Here is a 24,030-nt window from a genome sequence, read left to right as displayed (position 1 = left end):
GTGTTGGTACGTTCATGCATGCCCATGCATGGTGAGCTTTGCTCTCGACAATCCCAGACAAATTAGAAGAGTGATGGAGGAAGACAGAGAAAGAGCAGCTGTGTCAGTGTGCATGTGTGCGAGTGTGCATCTGCACCGAAATGTCACAGCGTGGATCGATGGGGCTTAACGAGGACTGCAGGCCTGATGTGGTCAGAATCCCCCAAAATGATCTGAATCTGTCCCCCAGCTCAATCCCATACCTGAAGCTCAATGCAGTGGGGACCCTGACCAGAATCCCCCCATACACACACACATATAAGGGTACTTGATGGTATTAGGCTGTAAAGACACCCGGCATGTCGACGCTTTTTGAACTTCACAAAGGGGGAGTCCCTCGGCCTCATCCTGAGTTGCGACAACAAACACAAAATTCAAGAGAAAAACATTTCTGATGCTTTTACACAGAGGTGAACAGAAAAACGACACTTCCACTCAAATAATCAGAAGGTTTTTTATGATTTCAAAGTGCTGAACAGAGCCTCCAGTGAACCAAAGAGAAAAAAAAAACTAAACAAACCAAAAGAGACATTGAAAAACATGTTTTTTTTTTCTTTTTTCATGTTTCTTCTCCAAAAAACAATGCACAACTTGTACCACAAGATTTGAAAAAGCTATCAGATAAAAACACTTCAAAATATTAGTTTTGTATTGTGTGTATATATATATATATTTATATAATTTGTACTTTCTCATCTGTTCAAACTGCTGCCGTATGATAAAGTAAGCGAGAACGCCCAGTCAGTAAGTGTGTTCAAGCCCTTGTGGAGCCGGCAGTCTTTGCAAAATAAATACAAGCAGAGGCGAGAAGGAGAAAACCATGCATATAATCCGTTTTTACTTTTTTTTACATATAAAAGACATTTTTTGCAACAATGTCCTCCATATTAATAAATGGCGTAGACAGTATAAACATACAAAAATGAGCACGAATGTGGAATGTTTCATTCCTTCCATCCTCTCTCTGCACCTGCGTCTCACCTACCTTCTCTTAACCTCCTGTTTTTTTAAGTGCTCAAAGCCCAGTACTACTCTTTTTAGTCTGTTACCCTACCACTAAAATCCCTTGGTTTTTATCCATAATAATAATAGTAATAATAATAAAAACTACAGTAATTTCAAGTCTGTGGAACTTCGTCATTAAAAGTTAGTGCGCAGACCGGGCTAAATCATCTCAATTGAAACCGTTACCTTACAAGGCGAGTCTTAGTATTAAAATAATTTAGAGTTTGAAATAGGACTGGAACAAACACACACACTCTCTCGTTCTCTCCTCTCTCTCTCTTCGTTTACAATAGCACTTAATAAATTGCACTTGTTTGCAGGTTTCTGGGGTGTGATCAACTGTGATTCTGGACATTAATGCACTCTGTCGTTCTGTCTGTGTTGCAAAAGCCTCCCTCAGAGACACTCCTACGTGTTTTCACACACACATCCACTTCGTTTCTGCCAACAACAGTTGATATGTCATAATCTGGCATCTGAAGCTGGCATTTTGGATCCGTGAAATTTGTGTGAAAGGACAGTTCGCGTGCACTTGTATGTTTGTGAGTGTATGTTTGTGATGAACACAACTGCTGTCATTGAGGTGGATTGTGGTGGAACTTTTGGACCGCCTGCAAAGGAGCCGTTAAGTGTGCGTACTCACACACACGCACACACAAACACACATTCTCGCACGGTAATACTTCTCCTGATGTGGCGCGCTGAGCTATAGGCATGGCGCTCGTTCTCAGGGGGCGTTATGTCAGATTCGCTCAAACCCCGCCTCGTATCTACACTATCAGGCGCAGAGCAGAGATTAAAAGCGCTTATATGATTGGTTTCTCCTCAGACACGTTTGTTTCCTGTGAGGATTTGGGGACTCATGGGAAATCGAGTTCAGTGTCACTGTTAGCTACTGGCTCTGTCCCTCCCAGGGTGAGTTTACAGCCACTGTGGGTGTGTCTGAGTGAGCTTGTGGGCGTGTCAGTGGTGTGCAAAAGGGGCGTGTTCATCAATAGGGCAAGGTGTCCAGAAACCTATCGATGAGTGGTGGGGGCGGGACCAGGTCCTCAAGCTTCAGGTAGAAGATCCTCTGTAAGCCTTGCGTACGCTGTGTTCGAAGCTCTGCCCTCAAGCCCAGCACAGCTCCCACTGGGGATGGGACCTTGCCGTTTGAAGCCACGCCTCCTGCGCTGACTGAGCTCAGGTGATCTCGCAGGCAGCAGATTAGTTTGGATTGCAGTTCCTCCACTTTTTTAGGCTCCTTTAGACCGGGACATTGTTCTGAAATGAGAGGAAAGTGTCTGAGTGCTTTTGTTAAAGCTAAATATTGGTTAAAATGTCAAAACAACTGTACAACTCGACACCACTGAAGCACACTCCATACACACATCACTTTTACAGTAACAATATCTGCAGTTGGTTTGGGAATCAAGAATCACTTTTTATTTACAACCAGTTCCATTTTTGAAAAAGTAATGAAACCAAATCAATTTGCGTGACATTTAAATACTGACATATAGGGCCAGATTTACTAAACAGGGCAAATTATCGTTAAAGTGCAATTCCATAAAAGCACCAGTGAGAGGGGAAAATTCTGCGGGTGATTTACTGACAAGGTGTACATTAAAGAACACAGACAGAACATCTCATTTCCATATTGACCAGCGCAATCTACCAAGAGCAGAGCAAAATACCGCCTGCTTTAAGACATGCTTTTTTGGGGCTTTAATAATGCCACACATACCAGTGAATTGACAAGCGCAAATCTTTGTAAATTGCTTTGCGTAATTCATTTAAATACTCTCCTTCCATAAATTTACTAAAAGGGAAACTCCTACAAATGCATATTCAATAAGGTGAGTCACAAATATAACCGTGTCCACACCTTTTCAGCGCTAATTTCCCACTTTGTGTCTTTAGTAAATCCTGACAAAAGTTTTTTTTTTAACACCAAATGAGGGTTTGCGCTGACACAAACTGACAGTAAGTCTAGCCCACAGAGTTCCCCAAATATTAATTATATATGATAATATTAAATAAATATGAATATAATATATAATACATTATATCTTTATATAAAATTAATAATAATAATAATACATATAAATGAACACTATTTTTTTCCTAATGATTCTCATCCAGTGTGTCTTTCTATTACACTTCAAACCACTCTATGAGTGTGTAAGTGCCCACAGTTTGGTAGAACAGGCATGGATGTGGAAGTGCAAAGGGATGCTGGCTTGCTTTGGACATATCTGTGTGTGTGTTCCAAATCTATGTGTCTAGAGCAGCTCCATTGTCACTGCATTCAGCCTACGTCCTCTCTCATTCTGTTTTTTTCCCTTGCTCTCTCTGTGTCTCTCCCTCTCTCCTGGGGGATGATCAATGGCGCTCTTTCACCGCAGACACTTTTAGAGGGTCGATAGACTGAGTGGAGGAGTGGAGAGAGGGAGAGAGAGAGCTAGAAAGAGAAGAGAGGTAGGGACCTGAGCTCTACTGAGTAGCGCTCAATTCCTCTACAGAGTTAAGTGCTGCTCCATGGGGGCCACCAAACACACACACACATATCTACACACAACACTGTAGATTGTGGCTGAAAAAAGAGAGGTAAAGATTGGGCGACTGAGTAAATTGATTGACAGCTGTATCTCTCAGTTTTTTTTGCAAATAAAGCAACATAAAAACAGCAGCATGTGGTTTTTCTTCTCTGAGCAAATTATTCACATGGCTTGTTGAATTAAATTTATGTAAAAATCTGAATATTCAAACAGTCTTGCAAATAAAGCAGTGTTTTTATCCAATGTGTTATTTTTTCTGTAAATGTAAGTCACATGACTTGTTGAATTTGATTTACACAAAAAATCTGAATAAGGTCAGCACTGATAGCCTCGTGAACAAACGACGTCATTGCACTACGGGCATCCCGAGTTCAAATCACAACTCGAGGACACTTCCCGATCCCGCCCCCCCTCTTTCTTTTCCACTTTGCTTCCTGTCAGCTCTGATCTGTCCTATCATAATAAAGGCAAAAATGGCAAAAAGAAATCTAAAAAAAAAATTATAAATTTAGATTTTTTGCAAATAAAGCAGTGTTTTCATCCATGCTATATTTTCTTCTACATGTGAATTATTCAGTCACATGACATTTGAGGACTTTTTTGAAATTCATCTATAAATTTATTCAATAAACTTGTTTCCATCATAATTTATGCACATCCACCTCAAGTTGGCATAAAAGTTTTTTAAATGTGCATTTCTGACATTTGATTCGCATCTCTATGTTTCCATCCAGCATTATTTTAGGCAACATTCCAAAATACTTTGATAGAAACCCAGCTGTCTTTATTCTTCTAATGCTTGCCAGAATGTGCCCGTGTTTCTGTGTGTGTGGTGCAAAGTGTGTTTGTCTGTATATAGGTCGACCTGCTGTTTAGCCTCTGTGTTAATAATGCATGGTAAGACTCGAGCACCTGCTGACCCAAACACACACATACACACACACACACACACACACACACACACACACACACACACACACACACACACACTGTCCTACTTTGTCAACCAATAATCAACTATCTCCACCTGCACTCAAAGAGGAGATGCACACAAACCTCACACCATCTCTGTGTCTCTACTGTGTGTGTGTGTGATTAATGGGGATTATTTTGGATGTCCAGGTAAACCTAATCTCTTTCAGCACCTGCCCCACTCCTGTGATCACTGTGACGACCGCTAGCAGCGGGACAAAAGGGGTGTAAATACACAAATACAAGAACGACAACAGGAAGTGACAAGTGTGTGAAATGCATAGAAAGGGATTTCGGAGCATTTTTCAGAGGTTGCGTGTTACCTGTGAGCAGCACTAGGGCACACAAGCAGGAGAACGCAGGCATGTCAAGGTTGAGACTCTGCAGGTGAGTGCTGAAGTCTCGGATGGAGTCCAGCCACTCGCCGAAGCCGCGCAGGCACTGCTGCCGGTGAAGGACCAGGCCTGTGCAAAACACGAACTTCTCGTCCGTCAGCAAAGACCTGCGCAAAAGAGAGGGAGAAGAGGTCTAGATGAAGAGCTGTTGTTATTTATACTGCTTCAAGGTGCCGTTTGAAGCCACAAGTTCAGTCGCAGCCTTTCATCTTTTAATTAATCGCCGTTCTTCTCATTCCCTTCAGAACAGGTACCCGTTTCAATTTAGCAAGCCTCTAATTCTGTACGTAGGCACACATGCTATCAGAAAGCACACACAGTCGCTGCTGTGACACACACACACACACACTGATTATCACCTCTCTCTGATTCATGTGATGATGATCTGCCCTTGGATTGGCTGCCGAATCTGTGTTTAAGGCATACTGCACGGAAACAATTACCATAGCGACAAATGAAAGCCAGTACAGGGAAGAGCACATCAAAGATAGGAATGGACCTAATTATGCCAAGCTTTCCCAATTAAAGTTTTTAAAACATTCCTGAGATTATACTCTTTCTTTCTTTCTTTCTCTCTCTCAGCTCTGTCCTTTCAGGGTTGGAGGGTTCTGAGTCAAAGCAGTAAAGTTGTATCTTCATGTATTCTCACGAAAATCTTTTGTGTGTAATTGCAGCGAAAAACCCAAACACTCGCTCTGCACTCGTCCATCTTCTCAATCCACTCATCCTCTCTCTCTTTTGGTCTGTCTTCAGCCCTTCGCTCTCAACCCTGCAATTTAAGAAGAAAAACTTCCTCTCGTTTTTCCCGTAGAGTGCTGGCTTCTGCTGCGTGAACTGTTCTTCATTAGTCTGTACGAAAACACACACTTGTATGGACGAGGAGTAATGGAAAGGAGATGAAGGGAAAACGGCGAGGAGGAATATTCGAGAGTCATCTTCTGAGCTGTTTCTGAAGCCCAGAGGGGTAAATAATCAAAATGTGTGCTTCATTAATGCGGTCTAATGGTTTTACGCCACAACATTTGAATGCATATATACTGAATCCACAGACACGGCGCTGGTGATGTTATATTGGAAAGTGAGCATGATTTTGTCCTGTTCACTCCAGGAGAGCACTTGAAGTGAGTACTATGAAGGGCGCAGGGCTCTTGTATGTGGGCGTCTGGAACACCCTACATGAAGACGTACATGACTGTTATTTTATGCTATCATCATGTTTATGCAAACAACTAATAAAAGAAGAGTTCATGCTAAATGTATTTTTAATTAATTTATTCATTGTTTGTTTATGCATATATGAAAAACAGTTAAATTAAACTGTAACAATATTTCACAATATTCTACTGTATTTTGGATTAAAAAAAAAAAAAATCAGCTTTGGTGAGCATAAGACTGAAAAATTTTGAGCCGTAATGTAACTCTAGTGAATTTGAGAGAAGTGAGGGTTTGATTTCATGTTTTAAAATGAATCATGAGGATGCATCAGCCAGCATCATATGATCATAAATGGTGAAATTACTTCCTTGCATATATCCTTTACTAAAAGCCATGTGGAAGGGCCCTTCATGACGGGTTCACAAATGCTGTTTGCAATCAGTCTATTATCTACCGCTGCCATAGAGAAGGAGAAGAAACAGGAAAAGAGTGAACACAAAACGAGTGAAAGCTCCTCATTATTACAGAACAAAATTAACAACAGCACCCTTGAGGAGGGAAACGCACACATTCCTTTTAAATTTACGTCAGAGTGAGTCGGTCTCTTTGCGTCCATTCATTCATTAACCTCAGTGAGGCCGCATGGGGTAAGAATATGTGCATGTGTGAGCCACATCAGATACCATTCTCTGGTGTGTTTCGGTGGTGTAGAGTCTATTTTCAAAACATGTGAGAACTGTGAATGTTTGTGAGTGGAAAATGTGCAAGTTTGCCCGTATTGTGAAGTCTCCACACATTCTAAACGTGTATCTTGTGAGTTTTCGAGTGTCCGTGACGTAAGCCCGGATGAATCCCCCCACTTAAATGAGTCAGAACCCAAGTCTGCAGCTCCCTACTGAGGCTGTGACGCCACCACCCACTGCCCTCCCTCCCCACACCTGCTCCTACACCATCAGAGAGGGAGAGAGAAACACAGAAAGAGCACCAGAGCTAGTTAAACAGGGAGCAGCTGAGCTGAGACAAAAATCCACTTCCTGTTAAAGCAACATCAGAATGTCACTGAGTCACTGAGACACATCCACACATGTACACTTCTACTTAAAGTCAAGAAACAACAGGTTACTTCTAGTCTGGATGCAAACTGTTCCGGCCTTCGTGAGTAAAACAGAAATGCAACATAATATGGTGAATGTAATATAAGTGATCATCAAAACTGTTCAAGAGCTGTTTCTGCCACATATAATGTCTTGGGAAGGGGAGGTGGTTAGGCCGGGCTGTTAACCAATAAACTTAAATAAGTGAATTCCACAGGATCTTCCACACAGTGTCCATAGTAACCTTACAGTGCTGAATAGAGAGCAAGAACACACACACTTATGCTCACACACACACTTGTTATATAGAAAGTCCCAATGTAACTAGCAGCGACTGCAGTATATTACACAATATAAATCATGACTCTGCCTGTGAATGACTTCTTTCACAGTCATAATGATACTTTACACCTCATGCTAATTTTTAACCCAAAAAGAAAATCCTAAGAGACGTATGAGACATCACTAATAGCAAGTCATAGAAAAATCTGACAGTTGCTATGAGATATTATAAGTGCAAAGTCAGAGTGTAATTGCTATAACTACTGTTTCCTCCCACAGCTGTAGCCATTCAGATGAGAGCTGAAAACGTCTAATTAGGATATTATTACAGACTCTTTTCTCTGTATTGTATTTCATACAGGGTATTTGATATATTAATGATATATTACCAGAAATATTTTATTAAGCAACATTGTGAATACTGTGATGATTTTGATGAACTGTTTGGTACTTTAGTAGCAAAAAAAGATATTAGAGTTGAGTTTGATTCATTCCTGTGAATCACTTCAAACAGTTTGTTTCAACAAATTGATTCATAACCCTGATTCAGTGATTCACTTGTATCATCAGAAATGTTCAATGAAGTCTCCCTGTGGCAGTTTTATATATTAAAATGTTTAAATATTAAATGTCTAATAAAATTTCTAATAAAATTAGAATGACATTGAATATCATTCTTTCTTGTGTTCATTTAGCAAAAAATAGTGCAGAAATTTTTGACTAGATTTCTGTTGCATTTTACATCTTACATTAAACATTTTAAAATCTTGGTTCTTGGCTACAATGATTGCTCTTCTGATAAAAATACATATTTTGGTCAAATAAATTTAATAATAAAAAAAAAAAAAAAAAATTGGGAACAATTACATTGCTGTTCTACATAGATTATATTATACATTATACATTGTACTACTTGGCTAAAGTGACTGGCTGAAAAAAATAGCCTTTTATGCAATATTAGGTAAATGCATAAATATTGAGATATACTGTATAAAACATATAATTAAAAACTTATGAATATAAGATTTTTATTTATTTAATTTTTGCTATAAATGCCCAAATCATGCTAAATGTGCAGATTTGCGGGTCCTCAGGAACAAGTTTGAAAACCACTGTTTTAGTGTATGCGTAGGATGGAGTACATTTGAATGTTTTCCGTGCCCTAAAGTCTGCAAGACCTGTTTGTTCTCACATGTACCTGTTGGCGAGGCGAAGCACGAAAAGCTCAAGGAAGGCAGAGTCAATGAGCAGGTTCTGGTCATCGTGGTGAAGCTCAGAGAATCCAGGCAGCCGTTCGGCCCAGCAGTGTGTCACCTCCATGGAGCCGGTTAGCACTCTGTAGAACATCTGGATCTGCTGAGACTCAGATAGACCCACTGGCTCCACCGCACTGAACTACAGGAAGAGAGAGATGAGTATGCCACACAAATCAATAAAATAAAATGAAATAATGTGAATGGTTATATTGTTGTTTTGAAGTTAAACTAAATTTAATAATTTATGTATCAAATGGTAAAATAATAATTTCTGCTAATTAGACAAAATTCATAAAGGATCTCTCCACTTAGATACCTGACTGTAGTCTAGTTCTCGTGGTGTAGACTGGGAATAGGCCCTCACTACTGCATTCAGCAGGCTGAGGGGAGGTGACGGGGGTGAGGGCTCTGGCTGCAGGGGACTCTTTGGTTTAGACGGCAAGCGACCTCTCCTCCCCTTCAGGTTGTCTGTGCGCACCACTGTGTCAAACACACAAACAAACATATTGTAGACAATGCACAATCCACCACAAGCAGTTATAAAATCTAAATATTATTATAGATTAATATTATTCAAACCATATTATCCAGTGTGACAGTGTATTTGAACACCTGACGTGTTAATAAATTATACTTCATATTCATTATGCCAATCCCTAGGAAATCAAAAGCATTTTGCATGTTTGTTTAGTAGTTTTAAAGTAAAAGTTTCAGAAATTTCTTTCCATCTATGCCACTCAATAATGCTGGACTGGCCAGTAGGGGGCAGCTCAAATCTGCACGATTGTAGGACTCAGAAGGAACAGTTGAGTGAAGGTGAGATATAATAAGAAGTATGTATATTGGTCCCAATCTCCGGCCAAGATGGATAAGATGACCAGAGGTGTGATCTTTTTAAATCACATGATATTCATGCTTAAATTCTACAAGAATTAAATGTCCGCATGAACACATCTGCCTGTGACCGTACTGTGTGTTGTGTTATTACCGGTTCTGAAGCTGCTGATAGGCTGTGATTACAGAGGCGAAGTACTGCCAGTAAACACCTCCATTATAGTTTAATTCATGCATTCATACTAACCAACCAAACCAGCTACGCGCCAAATCTGAATTAATCCACTGCGCTTCTTGAGCGTAGTGTGTGCATCTGCGGGTTTTAAGTCATTAAGATAAAGAGTGTCTATCTCCTATGCATCAGTCTCTAACCAGAGGTCCAGCCGAGGTCATATGCACCAGGGCCTATTGCGTGATAATTGGTTTGAGTGGCTTGGCTAGACATATTATAGGTGTGTGTGTGTATGTGTGTGTTTGATACCTTCTTTCACCATGCCTACACTGAGACACTTCTGGAAGCGGCAGTATTGGCAGCGATTTCTTCTCCTTTTGTCCACAGGGCAGTTTTTACTGGCCAAACACACGTACTTCGCATTCTTCTGCACCGTCCTCTGCAGCCACCGACAATAAACAGAGTAAAGGGAGAGAGAAGAAAAACAATAAGCTAACAGGTCTAAACATTTTATTTATTTAATTTGATCCCGTTTTGGCTAAGAATTAAAAAGGAAGCTTGCAGGTCAGATTTTAATTACAATGTGAAAAAGCTCCGGCTCCATCAGGATAATTAGATAAAATTAATTTCCCAACATGCCTTGCCTGCAGGAGGGACAATTTTATTAGCGCAAGCTACTGACAATGAAGATCAGTGTAAAGCGTGCTGAGGCCGCTCCCGCGAGACATCCCGCGCCGCGTGATAAAATTGTTTGTGAAACTCGCGGGTCAGCTCAAGGCACCTCAGGGTTTTGGCGGATCGTGCCTCTGCAATACCCCGCCTCTGGAGTTGTTTTCTCCTTGGCTGGATATGCGCGATTATTACTGACCTTATTAAAATTAAATAAAAACGATCTGCAAGTACCCCGTTAAAAACCGTAGAAAGTGGGAAAAGACTTTGTTGACCACGCTAAGGTTCAGACATCAAGTGCACGTGCTAACGGTAAGTCAAAAGATTAAGCACTTGCGTGAGACCGGTAAGTTCTGTGATTAAGGTAATATCCAAAACAAACAAAAACAATGCTTTAACAAGCTACAACTGTGGTCAATTTAATAGCAACTAAAACATACATCAACATTGTTGGTTTCATTGTGCAGTTATTCAGTTAGGAAAGCTGCAAGTTGTTAAAATGAATAAAAAAAATAAAAAATAAAATATTGATAGTGATAGCATGATAGTTACTAGGTATGGCTTTATCATTATCTTTCATACATATTTTTAAAGTTTAATGCTGCCTTTGTATGTCAAGTGGCTAGCAGCTAATGACTAATGGTATTCTAATTTTTTTTTTTTTTTTTTTTTTTTTTTTTATCTAACTTTAATTTTTGGTTTGTATTAAAACACTTTCAATAAAACTATAAAGAAAAAAATCATAATACACACACAACTGTTTCCAACAGGTGAAAATAAAAATCAATCAAACCACCTGCGTTTCCCAGGAAGCTGGAATTTTACCGTCAGGTGAAGTTAAAACACCCACCCACACATGTGATTTGCTCGGTTTCTCATATTTCACTTAAATTGAACATAAAACTACCACAGCAGCCACGGTAGAGTGGACTAATCTCCCAGTGGGCACACAAATGCACTTGTTAGCTAGGGGAGTCTACTCAGTTACAGCTACATTCATACTGATTCAGTATGACTTGATTAAAATACAACCTGTGGAGCGCATCATCTCGAAAACACCCTGGGCTTAGTCGGAAAAAATGCACCCACCACGATATTTCCCCCTGCACTACATGCACAAGTTATCTGAGTGCAACTCCGTTCTATAGGCTACTTTATAGCTGGTTCAGACTGTGACAGATTCTGTCTGTTGGACACAGTCTTTGTACAGTCCAGATGAATAGACATCTCGTGATGTTCATGAAATAAGATAAACAACTGTACATATGATGGCCATTAAGTGACTGAAACAGTTTCTGTGTATGTGCGTGCATGCGTATTTGTATTTATTTATACTATAAACGATGTCACAGTACAAAATTGTCATGGTTACAACAGTTTCCTGACTTTTCTTAAAACGAAAAAGGACATCTTGGGTTATATTGTAACTTTTATGTATATGTCTATCAATTCCTGCCCACAAACAAATGGCAAAAAGCCTGAAAATCAACACTACACTCTTAAAAATAAAGGTTCCGGATGGATTTTTACAGCAATGAAATAGAAGAACCATTTAATGTGAAGAACATTTTAATAATCAGAAGAACACTTTTTCACATAAAGAACCTTTTGTACATTTAAAAGGTTCCATGGATGTTAAAGGGTTTTCCAAAACCTACTATTATTGTCTAACTACCATAATTCTCTCATGCAAGCACACAAATATACAAATGCACACACACAGAGTTGCGGTCCAGTGCACAGTAGGGTCCGTAGGGTCAGTAAAGACAAGCAGTTGTGGATTCATGACATGTAACATGTGCTAATGGCCCTGTCGCACATTAAAACCCCTTAGGGAACCCATATCCCCCTCCCCTCGTCCTCTACTCCCCTAATCAGAGATGATCAGACTATCTTCTCTCGCCCTCTCCTCTGGGTGTGTAATTAGACGTGTGTGTATGGCTGTTCAATAGGAGAGGTGGAACTGGGTCACCATTAATTGGTTAAGTGTGTGTGTCTGCGTGTATTGCGCACTTAGACTGTATTATAAGATGACTATGTCTGTGAATGAAGCACATTTTAGTGTGTTTATTGTTAAAGATTATTCTGTAAATGCCATAATGCAGGCACAAAAGCACATTTATCTTTGTTGCAACTGATTTAATCAAAGTAAGCTAAAGTAAAGTGCTGGAGAGGAGTTTGAATTCAGTTAAGAGCTGTTAAACTATTATTCCAGTGGAGTGGGTCGAATGTGGAGGTTTTATGAATGAGTGAGCCTGTCTTGACCCTCCATTAGGTAAATATTCTGAATAAATATTCTCACTCTGAGCCTGTTATGAGTCACAGAGCAAATTACAAACCAAATAAATGGTGTGAAAATAAGCGGTGTGAGCGAATGAGCAAGACAGAGAGAATAGATTTTGTGTGCTGAAATTGGCCAGTTATTTACTATTTTTCATTGTGAAACAGCACAACGGTTTGTATTCAGATGTAAAACAGAACCATAAGTGAAATGATTTAGTGCCTGTTAATGAACATAAAACTAAAGCCGAAGGGAAAATCTGAATCATTTTGGTGGATAAATGCATGCACACTTTATTAAAAATGTATTTTAAAAACAAATGTACTAAGAATCAATGTGCATAAATATTACAATAAAACCTATTGTATAAAAACATTTATTAGAAATTTTAAAAACAGTGTTAGCGGTCTGACAAAGGATATATATTGCCACACAATACACCATCTTGCATTAAAATTCACCTGCTAATATTTATATTGTGAGTTAATGAGTTGCCTGAGATAATTAAATGGTGAGTATGTTTTGTGAGTTGGGGTGAGTACGAGTGTGTGTATGCATAAAAATAAGTATGCTGATCGTCTAAGACTTGCCAGTGTGCATATGTCATTGTTTGTGGATGTCATTTGTGTGTGTGCATGTGTGCCAGCATTGCAGTAATGGCTACAAAGCCTCAGGCTTACCAACCCCTGCTTTTATTAATTACTAAATAAAAACTAATTGTGAAACTAATTGAAAAGAGGCATAATTTATTTCTGCACTAGACCACAGGCCATTTCCAATTATTTCAGCTCTGCCACTCTAGCTCCTTCACTTTCATTGTCAGTCTTTCAGCAAAGTCTCTGTATATTTGAAGTCTTCTCACTGTTTTTGTAATATTAAGCTGAGCAAATTCAAATGTACATATATTCCATAATGTAAAATAAATGCTATATATATGTTAAATTTATTGTAAATGTTAAATTAGATCTTTATACGCTACAGACTCTACTCAGTCTGTGTGTGTGTGTTTGTGTGTGTGTGTGTGTGTGTGTGTGTGTGTGTGTGTGTGTGTGTGTGTGTGTGTGTGTGTGTGTGTGTGTGTGTGTGTGTGTGTGTGTGTGTGCGTTTCTGGCTACAGCTCCAAACTGCTGTATTTTAAGTGCGCGCCGCTGTCACACCTCTCACTGATCACCGAGGGAAACGACCCTCACAGACACCGTGGCAACCGCCGCTCAGATGATTTGTGAGAGCACTCAAAGACACACACACACACACACACATTCACACTCAGTACACACAAGCCAATACTTTCATGAAAAGGCTGAGCAAACCTGTCACAGTTGCAGCTCTGAAACTGAAACTAAACATTCTTTCAGTTTTTGAGCACAAATTATTTTCTGTACAGCCTCAAATGGTCATATAGACTGTATCCCAACCCCCTCTTCAAATGAACAACAAAAACACACCCAGCTCACTGAAGAATTGCTATTCACACAGTGGGCTTTAACCTTGGTTCAAACGCCCGTGGAGTGCGTTACAATGGTTGGTTAACCCTGAGCCTCACATTCAGAAAATGAGGTGCGATCGGTGTAGAGCAGCGTGAGGCTCTTCAGCCAAAAGCTCCTTTCAAACCAAGAACAAAACTAATGACCACTAATGAATACACAATTAACAAACACTACCCTGGCCACACTGCTACATAAAAAATTAAAAAAACCACTGACCAACACACTGTACAATAAAGTGCAAGTACAATCCTCTTAAACTCCATTTAATGACAGACACACTCAGATACACAATAAGACATGCTATTCAAATTAAGCACACACTGAAGAACACATATCAATCAACACAAACTGCAAACTCCCACGTCAGCTTCCACAATACTACAATCATTTGCAGCAGTATGAAGAAATGTAAAGCATTAAGCGAAATCCAAATGAGAGACTACCTCCAGCAGGCACTTCCAGTCAGTTTTAGTTAACCTCAGCTTGTTTAGTTCTTTCAGTAGTTCTTGTGCTGTGTTTTAAACGGATAGTTCAACCAAAGAAGATATTGTGAAAGAAGATATTGTGAAACACTTTTTGTTTGTGCTGTGAAAGTCAATGGTTCTTAGAAACAGTGGTTCTTAGACCAACTGGGGACCTCGATAAATGTCCAAAGTGGTTGCAGGATGACTTAAAAGTATTTAAATCAATAAATTATTATTTATATAATAACATAATCGAAGTCTAATAAAAATAAGATGAAACATGGATGCAAATTGAACACTCAGTTTAAAAAAAAAAGAATCTTGGTTAAAGCAAGTTATCAATATTTTCAATTGCTGTTAATAAGATTAAAAACAAGCAGCTTTGTCATAGTTTCAGCAGAAATATAGAAAATATCTTAGAACCACTGGTCTAAAACAATATCGGACCCCACTAAACGTTATTGTATGGACAAAAAAAAACATTAAAACATTTTTCAAAATATCTTCTTTTGTGTTCCACTGTAGAAAATCATACAAAATGATTTTGTGACAACATAATGAGAATATTCTTTTTTTTTTTTTTTTTTTTTGTGAACTACTTCTTTAAAGGCCCAAGTTCACGTGCGTCAGTTAGTGTGCAGTGGAATCTTACAGTTTAAGATATTAAGTAAAAGCTTGCATATGATCCTCCTATTTACATTAAACAGAACTTCTTGTATGATTATTTCAGTGAAAGTGTGTGTCAATAAGGATTATTAAGCATTTGCAATGGCACACTCATGTAAATAGTAGTGACAGTGATGGAACTGGGGTGCGTCTGCATTCGATCTGATCGAGAGTTATTATAAGAAAGCGAAGGTGCTGCTGGGATGCTGAATTCTTACCTTAAAGAAGCCTTTGCAGCCCTCACATGTGCGCACACCGTAGTGCTGACAGGCCGCATTGTCTCCACACACAGCACAGGTACCCTCTCCGGAGCTGGTGCGACTGGGCGGCGATGGCAAACTCTCTCCCAGAAGTGGAGGGCATGGGCCCATGCCCAGAGAGCGGAACGCCAGGCCTCCCGGCTTACCCATGTTCAGGGGGTACATATGTGAGTGTGTATGGGAGTGCACATGTGAGTGTGTGTGCGTGTCCAGGCTGGGTGGCACATGTGAAGACGAAGAGGATGAGGAAGGAGAGCGTTCAGGGCGCAGTGGAAGGCCGATGGCAGTGTCGTAGCCACTGGTGGAGGGTGGGGCTGTCTGCTCGTAGAAATGAGAGAAGCGAGGGCTCTTCAATGGGCCTTCAATCAGGCAGGGCTGGGGGACAGGGGGAAGACTGTGTTCATCCCACAAGAAAGAGCTGCTGGGTGGGCCGGAGTGAAGCGGTGTGGGGGGCGTCGAAGGGGGTGACTGCTTAAAGTACATGGAGCTCCCAGCTATTGCTTCGTCAGATGGTGCCATGGGTGGGTAAGACTCCTCCTCCTTCTTGATGATAGGGCGTTGAGGAGGGAGTTGATACAGACAAGAGGGTTTCGGCTCAAAGCCGCCCTCCACGAACACATTAAAACTGGGTAGGGATGTGGTGGCAGCCGCCGCCGAGATCTCCCCCCCACCAAGCTCACACTTCGAGTAGTCTGTCGCCATGAGGTCAGCACTGTAGTCACCATGGTAGCCAAAGGACTGGGCGGAGTAGCTTGACCCATGAGGTGCAGGGCCGTACTGGGCCTGAACGCAGGGCATGTCTATAGAGACGGGGAGAGAGGGAGAGAAAAACGAGAGAGACTTATCATATTGCCTTTTGGCTGAATTTTGCCTTCAGGTGTACAGAGGATGTGATGTCAACCATGGCATTTCAGTACTTTTTTGTTAGTACCACGTTAGTAGATAAACCATTCACCTGGAAACATGGGTTAGGCCATGAGCTGGTGGGCACACATGCAAAAAATTTTATAAATAAATTAAAAAATGCTCATTCCTGGTTTGGATTCTCACATCTGAATCAATGCAAATTCTGTCATCATTTAGGCAGACTCAAAGTTATTTTTTACAAAGTTATTTTAGTGCATCATTTTTTAACATACAATGAAAATGAGTGAGGCTGACATCTCCACTGAAGAAAGAAATTCCTATGAGAGTGAGTAAATGATGACAGAATGATCATTTCTGGGTCTAAATGATTAAACAGTTTTAGTTTTCTTTCTGGATTTGAATTCCATGCCACTCTTGTAAGCAAACACCGTCCAACCAATCATACCTACGCTTGACTCACAAATCATTCTTCGATTATCCATCATCAGTTCTTATTTCATAATGATAAATATGCATGTAAACATGCACAGAGAAAGATGAGTTTAGTCACTTATATTCAAAACATAATGCCTATAAAAGCTAAAACGCTTTTACATAAATATTCATGATGGTTTTAACTCTGTTAATTTAATGTGCGCCATGCACCTGCTGAAATAAAAATGTTATCGTATTAAAAGCCACGAGGAACTCCCTTGTTATTTGTAGTAGTCTGTATCTTGAGCCAGCTCTGCACTCCAAGAAAACCATATTGCCAACGCGCACTCCCAGAGTTATATAACCTACGACTGTGTGTCTTGACACAGGTGTTTAAGTTGTTATTTTTGGTGATTAATGTGTGTGTGTGTGTATGTGTGTGCGTGTCCTTTGTTTGCTTATTTTCCCTAGGTGGGGAAGTGTACACAGACCCGACGTCGGATTGACGCTTTAGTGTGGTGACTTCGTAATCTTTGTGCCTCCAACACGTCATGTATGTTTAGTAAAATCAAGAGGCTTATCAATTATGAACGCCTCTTTACCTGTGATGACTCGGACCGGTGCGCGCGCGTTCCGTTTCCCACGCACATCGCTGGCTATGTATTCAAACGCATATTGTGCCGTACATAATCATGGATAACATTGAATTTAATGTCAGTAGACATTTCTATCACAACAGTGGATTCATAGGATAATGCACATGAGCAGATGGGGGCTTAGCTTAAGTAAACATGTTTTTCCCCCCAAATCAACTTTCCTTTCAGAATTGACTGAAATTTTGGTTACTTTAATTTAAAACAACAGTAAACTTCCTTGTTGTCCAGCTTACTTTATTAACTCTAGTAGCCTAATACAAGTTCATGTTGCTATATTTTCTCCATATTGCCAAATTTTAAATTTGTATTTACCTGTAAACCAAACTGGGTATCAAGAGAAATTAGGCTAATCTTTTACAGTTAAAAAAAAAAAAAGGAAAAGAAAAAGAAAAAGTTATATTGTGCACATTTCAATAGACTTTCAGGGGTGTTAAAGTGAAATTAATTTCTGTCACATATTTCAGCTGCGCTGTTTTCGCGCGACTCAATTAGTGTTTTAGCGCCCCTAGCGCATATAGCTAGCCATCAACTATATTACAGACGTATTAAACAAGAATGATTTTTACCACATATTTTAAATGTGTAAATCTATAAACCTAAAATAAACCTGAGAAATATCGTCAGTAGTTACTTATGTTTTGTCCATGTAACTTTATACCGTTCGCAACAGACAGTAATCAGGAGCTGTTGCTATGGTTACCTCCTCACGCACAAGCGTGTACATTCATTGCACTCTGATTAACTTGTAATCTAATAATCTAACTTGTAGATACTGTGTGAAAGAATATTTGGTAAAGCTTATATACAGCCTTCTATAAAAAGAAAACAATATTTAGGCTAGTTTTAACTTTATTTGGGAGGTAACTTTATTTAGGATAATTTATAGACCTAATATTCCTATAATTCGCACCTTGACGGAGAAGAGTTTTTCGTCAAAGTGAGTGGGTGGGTGGGATAAGGTGCGACCCCTTCATCGTCTTGGATTCTGACGAAGGAATGAATAGTTTGAGGTCAATCTGTCCCGTGCTGGATGGAGCATAAGTGAGTCAAACTTTCTTATACCACTGACATCTTACACCACACAAACACATATCTCCCTAACGTGCACTTCAGATATAGCCTACACTTTCCTTTTTTTTTTTTTTTTTTTGGCTTTTGTTTTTTGGTTTCTAAACTAGGTTATGTCATTCTATTTTTAAACATGCAATATTTTTTATTTATTTATTTTACTAAAAAACACTTAGTAAAAATCTGTCAGCCTGCGATATGCACAAATATGTTGATAAACTTGCTTTTGTGTAGTTTTGAAATTTGAAGACAGCACAAAATATGGCATTTATCCAATCAAAGTTTTGGTGTCTTTTTTGACACACTTAAGGCCAGCTCAAATTATGTAAGACAAGACAAATCCTTAAAGAAAAAAGTAGGACTTGACTTTCTGTCTGACTCCGTATCTCTCGTGTGTATCCGTTTATGGTTTGTTTGTGCACGTGCAAACCCCAGTGCACGTCGTTTTTCTACCTCAGCTCCACATTTCACCATGACACGGATAATAAAAATGAAAACGCAGCCGACCTAACATAAAAATTATTAAAAAGGTCTAGACCACATAAAGTCATACTGAAACGATGCTTTACAGCTCTAGTGTGTGTGTGTGTGTGTGTGTGTGCGTGCGTGCGTGCGTGCTTGCACCAGACAGAGAGAGCCTCACACAAATACACACTCAGGCTTATAGAAAGCGCTTTAGAGGGATGAAACAGTTGCTAACCTCGAGGTGTGCATTTTAGATGGACAAAATGCAGCTGTTCCAATAACTGTGATCGCTTGTTCATTGTCAGAGTGCCATAGATCTAACAAACAAAAAAAATCAACGACATAAAAAAATAAATAGATGCACATGACACGCTAACCAGTATGAATTTGCTCTTGAAACTAACAAGCATCAGTGGAACACAAGCGGCACAAATACATTTGCGCAAACTTTCACTTCCCAAACACTAATAAGACAACAAAGACAGTGAATTCTAACAGCAGCACACGAGGCTGCTCTGACCATGAAGAAGAAAGTATGTCATGATACTATTGGTAGGATGCAAATATAAAATGAAAGAGCTATAATAAAGATTGCGCTCGTTCCAATTGGAACACAAATGCATGATTTTTTCTGCCATATAAATGTCAAACCACCATCTGCGAGACTCATGTTTTAAACAGAATTAAATGCATTTTGCTAAGGAGTGTTGTACAGAGAAACGACAATGCCTGTAAAAATCAGTTATTATTCCGGTTATTTGCATTTATTTCAGGGACAATTACAAACACAAACAAAACTCTCAGGAAAAAGAGAAACATTTTAGTTAAAACTACACCAAACAAAAATGTCTAGTCACATGAGTAAATTGTTGCTTTAATTATACAAACCAAAAACTGTTTTATTATTAATTGAACAGGTACAAAATTTACAACATGTCAATGAGATTTCCTGAAATTTCCAAGTTTCCAAAGTTAGAAAAACCAAAATGATATAGCTAGCTAACAGCAAAAGTTCACCGGCATAGGGTAATCAAAAAAGCAACAAACATATTATCTTACTACCAGTCGGTTTACATTTAGTAAATGAGGTGTTCTTAAAACTACAAAATTATTATAGCTTAAATATGCAATCATACACAGAAAGTATGTGTCTAAAAGCTCTTCAGAGTCAAGAGAGATTTTTTCATAGAGACCTGTGGTACCTGATTGGCCTTTTGCTCGCTGAATCGTGGTCGGTTTCTCGGGTGGAGGCAGCACGCGTCTGGGGTTCGGGGCTGCTTCAGCACACGCGGCGGGTGAGGGATCCGGTAGCCGGGACTCAGACCTGGGCTGCAGGCGCTCTTCCGAACCGGTGTCTGGAATCGGGAGCACAGAATGATTTAGTTCACAACGACATAAATTCACACACACACAAACAGGGAACTGGCAAAATAATAGAGTCATACTCGGGATCTTCTGGAAGTGTAAATTAGGTAGGTTAAACATATTTTTAGCTAATTATTTGTACTATACAAGTGTGCAAACTAATAAACAAGGGTTAAAGGTTACAAGAGGATTCAGGCTCCACTAAATAAGCAACTAAGATTCATATATATAAAAATCTAACCCTTTAAACATTTGCATGCAAAAAGTAAAGTAGATGCATAAGGTCATACAAATTCGTTCACTGGTATTTTGTATTTCTCAAGTCAGAAAATCACTAAATATAAGGAAATGTTTAGAGTAGCCTGTTACTTGTTAAATAGCCTACTATTCACAAATACTGAAATATTACTTGGACAAAAAGGTTGTGGATTTTTTCTTCCTTTTTTTTTTTTACAGAAATAATAAAGTAAGACTTTGACAACGATACAAATCGCAGCCTTTGGAAACAACCCAACATTAATCAAAAAGGAAACCCCAAGCAGAAACAGCATAACTTGTCTAGTATCACACTCGATGGAAAAGCAAATAACTAGTGAAGAAGTGCATTAAAGTCAATAGGTAGGCTAACATGCATTCTTTAGGCACAAAAATAACTCGCATGTCTACAAATACAATGTAGCCTATAACGGAAGAATTCATTTTTCCTTCTGTTCCTGTATTCGACCATGGTTGTTAGAACAATTCTGGGAGTCTAATAAAAGATATTGCCTAGCAGTTTTTTTGTTCCATGAGCTCATAATAATGACAATCTCAGTGACGGTCGGACAATATAAATCTGGGCACTCACCGAAGTCCAACTATCCCCGTCTTCGGTCAAATAAACCCAAGCGCGCCACCGAGGAGTTTTTAAAAGCGACTAGCGCCCCCTCCCTGACAGAGGCGCGCTCACACTAAGCCAACCCTCGACACTAGGTAGGCTATTGAGCACTGTCTTTCTCGACCCTCAAACTACTAGAAACAAATCCTGGAACATTCATGGTCTGGATATATATAGACTACATACACTAATTTATGATTTAATTGGCAGCTGTAATATGGACAACGAAACACAGGCCAGCAAAAAGAGAATTGTGAGTGGCCTCATAATTACGTTTTTTTTTTTTTTTGCTTCACACACATGCTGTAACGAAACGGCAGCGTTCTATAGATTTCCTTATGTTCAGCTGTTTGTTTTTATGAGGTTATGTGTGATTTTGCAGAGCGTGTTTCAATGTGTACGCAGAGAGCCGCCGGTCCGCTTGTGCCCCGGTAACCTAGAGAACCTCGAGAGAGCACTGAAGCACGCGCTCTGTAGAGGCGCTCGGTTCTGCGTTCAATAAAGGCGCGAGATAGAGGCTTTCCAGCAAACACAAAGAAAGGGAGAGAGTGGAGATAAAGGGATGGAAAAATACAAGTACAGTAAATTAGCTTGGAGAACGGGATTTGACACCCGACGGGGACAGAGACCTGAGGGATAGAGACAGGCTCTGTACTCACTGACCCGATCTCGCGTGCACTGCAATACAACTTTAGTATAACAACTCACTTGGACGGTTGCCCTGATCAATAAACTGTCGTATCATACACCTATAATTGTCGTATTAAAGGCGGTTCTGTCACCATGCACTGTCACTATTGACACGGCTACTTCCAAAGTAATACCTAAATAGGCTGCTATATTACAAATTTGTACTCTGTCACTGACGCTTATAAAGGTGTGCAGGCCAATAATAATCATGTGTTTTGATTCTTGCTGACCTCAAATTCACACCAAACCATAGCCTAGTTAAAGCAAATACTTTTTTAAGTATATCAGGAGCACGTTGCTTATAGGTGTATTGGTGTCACTTCATTATCAAGAATGTAAACACCATACAGTCACTCCCAGTATAGGCTACACATTCACATTATAAACTCAGTACTGCTGTTTGTTCAGAAATTAAAGTCTTCTGAATGCAGGGAAACACTTGCTTCCCTGACGCTATAGCCTACATGTAGGCTAATAATATTTAGATCCTCGTAAGAACACTTGCCAGAACAAGAGTGAAAAAGTGCTAAATATTAAATTAAAATGTAATTAGTTAGGTAATTGTGACGACATTAGGACAGTTTGTGTACATTTGTATTGGATTACTGTGCAAATGTGTATTTTAAAGTGTATGTTCGCCTGCGGTCCTTCCGTGGCTTCAAGACAGAATGAATGAAGCTCGTGTTGTCATCTAACTGAAACGTGGCAAAAGCAATATTTATGTGATTATAGACAGAATAACTGGAAGTATTCTTAACGCAGATACTGCTACAAACGAATTAACAAACATTCGCAGAATATTAAGTCGCGCTTTTGAGAAACGCGGAGCGCGCGACACTCAATCCGTCTACAAGGCGCATCTCACGAGACCGGCGCCGCGCGAGCTCACAGCGGATTCACCGGGGTGAGGAAAAGGCATCACATTTCCATGACAACCTGAGAGAATATTAAACGTTTCGCAAATTAAATTCGGATTCAGTCCATCCATATACAAAGACAAAGACACACAACACAGCTCATTTGTCTTTTACGCGGTGGGTGAACGAACATTCAACAGGTCCGGACCAGAAGTTCTTTATAACATAATGCCATGCAGAAATATATGAATGGAAAACGAAGAAAAATGACACAAATGAGACTGAGCATGTTGTCAGTATTTGTACATTTCAGTTCGACCACTGTGAGCTGTTTCTATAAAGCGTAAATATTAAATTAAAATTTCCACTTACTTGATTTCTGTTGAGGTTCCGTCTTTACATATGTTTGTAAAGCCCTAATAATTCCTTGTGCATATCCAACAGAAATGTGTAAAAACTGAAAAAAGTGGTTGAATGGAAGTTGGTTTCAAAGTCACAAAAGTTGATGGTTTTTCACTAAAAAATATTATTTGACTTCTTTTACTCTTAGCTAAGAAGAAAAAAGTACTCCGTGTTTCTGTCAGCTCCACTATAAGAGTGTCGGTGTTAGTAACGGAGAGGATGCGCTGAGCCTAAGTTGCAATGTGCCTTTGTTTATGTGGCGCGCTGAGCGAGAGAAAGTCTAATAGCACATTTATCTATCCCTGCTTTCTACATAGCAAGCCTGGAATGCGTGACGTCAATGTGACGCCATGGGAGAGGTGACGTCGAGCACTGTAGCTCCCCGGCCTCGCTGGTACAGTATACACATAAGCCGTACAGTCCATGCCAGGAGAGAGAGAGAGAGAGAACGGAGGGAGGAGGGTTGATCTTCTGATTCTTTGCCAGAAGTTGTCTTAAATCGCGCGGTAGGCCGAGTGTTATGTCGTCGACTACTTGCTGGAGGAAAATTTGGCTATAAATGTTATTCGTGTTAGGATCATCCCAGAGCTAATGAAACTATTCTAAATGGTTTTATTTTATTAGCAGGTGCAAAACTGTAAAACAATATAATTGACAAGTGCATAATATACGCAAGTGTGGTCTCCATATTTTTTTTTCACTATATGAAATACTCACTGTAAACTTATTTAGTGGTTATAAACGTTTATTAAAGTGTTTAAGGTTACTACACACGTTATGGATGAGTGTGCGCGCTTG

The 24,030-nt window shown here is 39.6% G+C and overlaps 1 protein-coding gene across 3 annotated transcripts; it reads right to left on the bottom strand.

The window, feature by feature from the left end:
• Nucleotides 1-479: 479 nt before the first annotated feature.
• Nucleotides 480-23,611, bottom strand: LOC109104903 (nuclear receptor subfamily 4, group A, member 3). 3 transcript variants are annotated; one of them, XM_042741087.1, is made up of 9 exons: nucleotides 23,203-23,611; nucleotides 20,244-20,396; nucleotides 19,277-19,358; nucleotides 15,530-16,371; nucleotides 10,054-10,183; nucleotides 9,055-9,218; nucleotides 8,681-8,877; nucleotides 4,880-5,058; nucleotides 480-2,307 (listed from the first exon to the last, which is right to left on the bottom strand). In XM_042741087.1, the coding sequence occupies exons 3-9, from the start codon at nucleotides 19,338-19,340 to the stop codon at nucleotides 2,036-2,038; spliced, it is 1,848 nt and encodes a 615-aa protein (XP_042597021.1). In that variant the 5' UTR covers nucleotides 19,341-19,358; nucleotides 20,244-20,396; nucleotides 23,203-23,611; the 3' UTR covers nucleotides 480-2,035. The 3 variants fall into 3 exon arrangements, with proteins under 3 accessions (XP_042597021.1, XP_042597023.1, XP_042597022.1); XM_042741089.1 differs by lacking the exon at nucleotides 23,203-23,611 and adding an exon at nucleotides 21,254-21,287; XM_042741088.1 differs by lacking the exon at nucleotides 19,277-19,358.
• Between the last annotated feature and the right edge of the window lie 419 nt (nucleotides 23,612-24,030).

This window comes from Cyprinus carpio, chromosome B16 (genome assembly GCF_018340385.1).
Source record: "Cyprinus carpio isolate SPL01 chromosome B16, ASM1834038v1, whole genome shotgun sequence".
NCBI classification, from domain to species: domain Eukaryota; kingdom Metazoa; phylum Chordata; class Actinopteri; order Cypriniformes; family Cyprinidae; genus Cyprinus; species Cyprinus carpio.
This window is presented reverse-complemented; position numbering and strand designations above follow the sequence as displayed.

Excerpts from the sequence above, each read along its gene's own strand:
- LOC109104903 (XM_042741087.1), bottom strand. The coding sequence starts at position 19,340 with ATGAACAAGCGATCACAGTTATTGGAACAGCTGCATTTTGTCCATCTA. Across the intron at positions 10,184-15,529 it reads GCTGCAAAGGCTTCTTTAAG|AGGACGGTGCAGAAGAATGC; the intron begins GTAAGAATTCAG and ends CGGTGGCTGCAG. Across the intron at positions 9,219-10,053 it reads TGTAGGCATGGTGAAAGAAG|TGGTGCGCACAGACAACCTG; the intron begins GTATCAAACACA and ends TGTTTGACACAG.